Here is a 6703-nt window from a genome sequence, read left to right as displayed (position 1 = left end):
ATGATTTTTGTGTTCCTCTGTGAACTACACAAGAGAGAGTAACAAACCCCTGAGAGTCCTATTATTAGTTCTTCAACTAAAAAAATTTACGTGATCGTTCACCCAGCTTCTTTCAATCTCCAGCACTTCTGCACCATTCTAAACTAACTGTTTCCTGGTTGCCCGATAGGGTATGTCCAAGCTCAATTAAGAAAGAAACCCGTTGTGCAAATAAATGACCCAAGCATCCAGTAATCCTCGGATCAGTAAGCAAACAGTAGTGCGCAGTTTTTCAGCCTGTGTGTAGATTCTACCGCCGTTTCCAATTTTTTCAATGCACTCTTCGATCTTCAGAAGCAAGTCAGCTTGTAGTTTAAGCAACATTTGGATAAGGGTTGGTAGGCATTGGTTGACCGCTTGATGAGCCGACCAAATGGACCGGCACTACATTAAGAATAGAGGAGAGTGGGTTCCAAACTGGACGGTTGGGTGGGCTTCACCCCTAATCCCTTCAGTACTGCTTTAAACTTTTGATTCAAATTCTGAATTAATTACCTCGGTCGATGGGAAACTTCCACCATTATTTAACCATTAAGAGGACTATTCTTCGGCTGATCGGTCAGTTACAAACGTAAAAACGGAAGGGGTAGTGAAATTAATAACTTCTTAAAAGGCGGGATTTCCGAATTTTTAGTCATTCAAGACAATTTTTGTGAAGCTATTTTCAAATTTCTATGCAAAACCTGAGCACTACCTTACAGCCAAAACAGAGAGAAATGCCCCATGTTTTTCATCTGTTTTGGTAAAAGTTAACTATGATTTACCAGCATCTCAAAAACGTACTACTGACAGCGTATCAGAAGTCTACCAATCGGGAAGTTACAAAGAAGGATCACAAACACAAGGACCGCCAGCAGATCTCACAGTTAATCCACATGGGTAGGGATCTAAACTTGGCTGATCATACGCACTCCTTCTTCCCCTCAAATCTTCTATAAGCAGATTCTGAAGTCTCCTAACTGTGCACAAATTTAAGGATCCGGAGAGAAATCTTAATTTAAACTGCAGATACAAATGACTAGAGCCAAAAAATTAAGAGATAATTTGCATTACCAATGGTATTCCAGATAGGGGATTAACACATATCCCAACATTCCTTGCAAAAAACAAGAAGCTGAGATGTCGAAAGGGGAAGCAAACAACAAAGCAATATAATTTCACGGTTTGTTCGCATGACTTTCCTTATGCGATGAATAGGCTGTTTTTGCACTTCATCATAGAACCTAGCAATCACTGAGATGAAGAAGGGTAGTGCGTAGAACTGAATTACAGCAACCGATGACACGAATTTGTTCAAAGAGAACAGAATGGGCACAAATTAACTTCAGCATCTTTAATGAGAAATATATGGGTGCAAAGGAAGTAAAACGCCCTGTCAACTGGCTGTATCCACAACCAACAAAAATAAATGAGAAAATATGGAACCGTTTTAAAAGTAGTTGAAAACTTGTATTACCACGTGGTTACTCTGAGCAATTAGTTGGATTATTTTCGATACCATAGGACGAAATGACCGCTTACTTAACAGGAAATGTTTTACTAGTTTTTTTAGTACCTAAAATTTATTAGAGAAAGTGTGTTTAAAATAGTTGAGTCGCCAAGTGCTCACAAGACGGAGCGACAGCCACACTATGCCTTACTACCAATGCGGACCTCGTGACGGCGGCTGCCTAGAAAACCCAAGTCAATGGAGCATTTAGACGTCACACCCTAGCCGTTGCTCAACTGTAAATACACATCGCTTAGACTTGTAAGAGCATGACCAAAACATGGGCGCGTTGACCTCAGCCAAATACATTGGTCCCTCTCGAAGGCAGTGGTGGCAACAAAAAGTTGGAGGACGTACTTTAGAGGAGAAACGGTCAACCATGTGGCCCCAAAACACACGACCGAGGCAATTAAAGGCCGCACTGGTCGTGGCGATTGCCGAGAGGAATTGATCATCGAAGGCACTGCGAATTCCGTAGACCTGAAAAATGAAGACAGCGGTTTGATAAAACATTCTCTTTTGATGACTGATAAAAGGAGCCAAAATGGAAATGACCTTTACCTTGAAGGTTGAGGTAAGAAGGACAACCGGGATAATGTCACAGAAGGCGATTAGCCAAAGCAAGTAAAAGTCCACAGATCTCACTGCCTCGGAGACTGTGTGACTCCTCGGAGCCTTACGCACTTCCCTAACACACAGGGAAATTTGTAGAATCTATATTTGTTAGGTTATAGTTAATGCTGATCAATAAAGCACCCACTTTTTGACCTCTGCATTTGCAGTGCCGCTGGTCAAACTAATAGCAGTTTCATCAACATCCCTAAAATTAAAATAAAATATTTTTTGCGCAAAAAGGAAAATGAAGCGTGAAACATTCCTTCGCATTATAGCTCTTCATATTTTGTTCGCACATTTCAGTTTAGATAAGCTAAATTAACTATACACAGGCAGGCCACATATTAGTAGCACCTAAACTAATTGATTCTTAAAGGGAAAAGGAAATGCAAATGAGATAATTATCTGCCAAAATATCATGGAGTTTACTGTCAAATCCAAAATTAGCAACTTACTTCGTTGATGCTTTGACAGGAGAAGTTCTTTTCTGGTTTAATTATCAAAAGAGGTTAAGTTGGAACTGGCGCATCAAATAAATTAAATACTTCACATATTAAAGGGAAAACTACTCTTACAACTTACTTCTGGTTTTTGTCTCAACAAGATTGTGCCGACTAACTCTAGGGCAAGAACAATGCTGCCAAGGACTATAAAAGCAGTCGGAATTCCCTCTTCAACAGATGGCGGAAACTTACTGTCACAAAAAATGCAAACAGGTGGAGAAAAGCAATAACAGGAGATGGGTGTGAAAGTAGAAAAATGACATACGTCCCATTCACAGGAAGATTATTTGGGTTAATAATAGCAGTTTGGATCGGTGTAAAGACGAGAGCACCCAAGCCGAAGCCAGAAGAAATAATACCAACAACTGTGGCACGATGCTCGGGAAACCACTGGAAATGTAAAACATTAGGAATGTTATAAAAATAAAAGCAAAAGTGGACGTAATTCAACTAACCGACGACGCGACTGAGAAAATGACGGAATAAGGAAGTCCCATACCGATGCCATTGAGAATACAATAAGTTGTTATATAGGACCCAAGACCGTGATCAATGGTCAAGCGAGTCAGCAAAATACCACCTCTAATAATAAAAGGCAAACAAACTGACGAGTGACTTAGAGGAGACACGTTTAAAGCAAACAGGCTCGTTGACAAGTGTAACATACGCGCTAAAAACCATCGCAATAATAAGTACTGGCCTATATCCCACTTTAGTAGCCAACATTGCTCCAGTAGGCATAAAAATAGCTTGGAGCGCAAGAAGTGTGGATGAAAACCACGCGGCTTCACCTGATTTAATTCCCATGTACGAAACGACATAAGGAATCATATTTCCTGGATTCAAAAAGTATAACAATTTGCAATAACCTACCAACGGTATAGAAGTAACCGAGGGCAAGATGATACAAGAACCCTCCAAGCACACATAGGACACCCCAGATCGAAAACCTCATTTTAACCACCACGTTCACAGCCTACAAGCTGTTTGAATAACCACCAGCCTTGAGATAAACGAAAAAAGCACTGGCGCAATCAGTTAAAACATAGCGTAGGGAATTACAGTGATCAAGCATAAGAACAAATGTAAACATCAGATATTTTGGGTGGATCATATCCTTACTTTTGGAATCAGAACATAGTTTTTGTAATCACTATTTATAGTAACTAATTTATCTTTTTTCAGAGGTTCTCATTTATGATTTACGGATGCAAGACAAAATATTATGAAATTTAGCAGAGTTTGCTAATAGCGAGTATAAATTTTAGACAACAATGTTGAGGCAATGGCATCTAGCTTGAGTTCCGGGAAGACACCCCATTTGATGCGAAATTTAACAAGTAATATGCCTTATAGTGCGCCAAAATTTAAAAGAACTTCCATTTAGTGGTTCACATAAAGCTTTGATATGCTAGCACTATTAATTTGATAGAAATGCGATTCATTCATTGGTAGTTTTTTACTGCTTACCACAGTTTTTTGATAGCAGGATGCCTAATTTGGCGCCCTAATAGTTTTAATAAAATCAAGTAGATAGTGTTTGTTTTTCGGTCCGAGGCTCATTCCACGTAGTGAAGATAGTGATAGGGACTCAAAGAGGTGCATTCGACTGTTATGTGGCTTGCCATCAGGGCTGTAAGATACCTGATTTCAATGAATCCAGCATTACGTTCCTTTGGTTAGCTACAATGTTGGAATACAGTGCTTTTGGGCAGTTTAAAATTGGTTGCTGTTCCTCAGTAAATGCAATTTAAATGCTTGTTACTAGTGGTAGGATTATTTGCTTAAAAGCTGTGTTACCTCATTAAGAAAAGACATTTAAGGAAGCTCTGCATAACTGCCTTCACTATTCGTTCTGTCTTGACGCTTGCCTCATTTATTGGTGGTCAGCTACATATCTAAACCAATTTCGAGTTCTTGCAAGTTGAGGAGGTGAAATTGTGCATAAAAATACTGAAAACCACTCCACAGCTATTAATTTTAACCAATTAAACATGGTATCTCTTCAATCCCTGTGGGATATAGTTCAAGAAATATGAATGCGGCTCCGATAGTCCTTCAGTTTTAGCGTACCATAGATTTGGTCATTTTTATCGAGCGTCTTCTTTTTGTTGGGCTAAGACCTTTAACTGCTAAAGTTCATTACAATAGTGCTGAATGCTGTACAGTCCTGCATCAAACTTTATTCATGTGTACAGGGGGGAGCTAGTGGTTTGTTGACGGAAATTCCACTAAGTGAAAACAATGGCACCAAGTTGCCGACCAAAACTGCGGCTAGTGAAGAGTCATTAACGTAAATATATTAACATAATGTTTATCATCGTACATTTATAAACATCGCTGAACCTAGTAATTTTTCCAGAGTTTGTTTATGTGCGCACGATTTTATTTGGTATCTCATTTTGCATTATACTTCCAAAGGGACATTTTAGCCAGACGCTTTTGTTTTAATAAAAAAATAATAATATTGAGTGACTAGGTGAGTTGTTGTGGTTTCCATTATGGCCCAATTTTGGACTTGCTGCAACTTGGATGGGCTTGTAAACTACTTGGTACTGTTTGTGTGCAAGAAAAATAAAGCATAGATGAAGTGCGTCGACCTGTCGGTACAGTATTCGCTATTGCACCCTCTAACCTTTCCCACATCATCGGATGTGTTCCACCACTTTGGGAAGGTAAAGTATCAGGACGCGCTATTTATGTAGGGGTTAGACCGGTTCTGGTAATTAATCACTCAACGATTAATGCATTGTGTTGAGCGGTGTCCCTTATCCTTGATGAAGAATAATCGCGAGCGATACCGATGGAAAGAATTTGAGATTAATATACCAAAGACGGCTTTCAGTGCCGATGATGATACAAACCGCTTATTAGTCCATCAGTAGGAAGAGTCATGGTTGATGCAAAGCAAACGTGCCCCACCCTGGTGTGTTTACAAATGACAATAGGCGCTAATATCTAACAATTTGCTCTTCTTCAGTTCGTTCGTGTACGTTATAAAAGCGCACCGTTTTCAGATGCTCTACTAAAGGCCTTGTGATAAGGAGCGACTAACGTATTCCGACATTTGGTATGTGCATGGACATAACCTTCGTTTTAGCCAAAAGGTCCTCTGAGCTGCCCCTCCCCCCATTTGCATCACAGGAGCTGCTTTATCCAAAAATGAATATAGCTACCTTGTGTGTGCGCGGATGTGATGGACTGCAAGCGAAATTGTTTAGAGGGATTCTCTCACCTATTGAAGGCCGCACAATTTAGACCGAGACTCATCCCTTGGCTGCAGTACACTCGACCCTCTTCTTACGAGACAACAAAGGGCCTCATGCTTTACGGCATACTACATAAGAAGACTTCGTGTGGCACCTCCAGGTGGGGAAACGGTACCGCCTAACCCTTATTCTTCGCATTCCCCTTGTGTTTTTCTACTTCGCAGGTAATCATGCTATTATATGCGAAATAAACAGTTGGTAAATAAAGGTGCGATCAAAACGGTGGCGAGTACATGCAAAGTAATTTGTGAAAGTGAGGTTCACACCAGGATCGAGACTAGTAATTGTGGTGAATATTATAAGGAATAGAATAAGCCACGACGGCCTTTCGTGGTTACATAATTTGATCATGAGAAGACTTGTAACCACGCAAAAACTACCCGTAAAATAGTTCCATTTCACGGTAAACAATTATTAGGGAAATGCAGTTGGCTAATCTACGTATTCCTGTGCCTTCATGCTGACATTTTCAGAATGTCGAGTGTGCTATACGAACGGAAACTAACATTTTGCAAAACAAATATAAATAAGACTTATGAAGAGCACGGGAACGTTTCAAAGAGTCTTTTTATAATTAAAGCTGAAATTTAATGAAGGAGTTTGTGAATAGTCTTAGCCCTTAAAGTGACTCATTTAAGCGCAAAACTTAAGAGCAAGCAAAATGTAAGAAAGTTTGCTCTACTAGTTATCTATTACAGACTTTTTGTAAGCGATGATTATTTGAACATGCAAACACTCAGGTGGTCCGACAGGTGATTAGGCAAAAGTGGAATGGGCCCCAACTTACC

General features: G+C 39.8%; 1 protein-coding gene across 1 annotated transcript in view; it reads right to left on the bottom strand. All coding sequences in view use genetic code 11, as the record gives it.

Moving 5' to 3' along the window:
- The window catches only part of EGR_09715 (Monocarboxylate transporter), a gene marked incomplete at both ends in the record, with an annotated part of 7976 nt that extends 4375 nt beyond the window's left edge, over nucleotides 1–3601 (bottom strand). Inside the window, 10 exons of the mRNA XM_024498964.1 lie at nucleotides 256–423; nucleotides 1886–2008; nucleotides 2090–2216; nucleotides 2289–2348; nucleotides 2599–2630; nucleotides 2726–2837; nucleotides 2912–3036; nucleotides 3102–3228; nucleotides 3314–3482; nucleotides 3520–3601. Coding sequence (XP_024346632.1) covers nucleotides 256–423; nucleotides 1886–2008; nucleotides 2090–2216; nucleotides 2289–2348; nucleotides 2599–2630; nucleotides 2726–2837; nucleotides 2912–3036; nucleotides 3102–3228; nucleotides 3314–3482; nucleotides 3520–3601 — 1125 coding nt within the window. The remainder of the gene's footprint in view (nucleotides 1–255; nucleotides 424–1885; nucleotides 2009–2089; nucleotides 2217–2288; nucleotides 2349–2598; nucleotides 2631–2725; nucleotides 2838–2911; nucleotides 3037–3101; nucleotides 3229–3313; nucleotides 3483–3519) is intronic.
- Nucleotides 3602–6703: the final 3102 nt, after the last annotated feature.

Source organism: Echinococcus granulosus (assembly GCF_000524195.1).
Source record: "Echinococcus granulosus chromosome Unknown EG_S00162, whole genome shotgun sequence".
Classification (NCBI taxonomy): Eukaryota; Metazoa; Platyhelminthes; class Cestoda; order Cyclophyllidea; family Taeniidae; genus Echinococcus; species Echinococcus granulosus.
The sequence above is the reverse complement of the archived record's forward strand: the minus strand, read 5'-3'. Positions and strand labels throughout refer to the sequence as shown.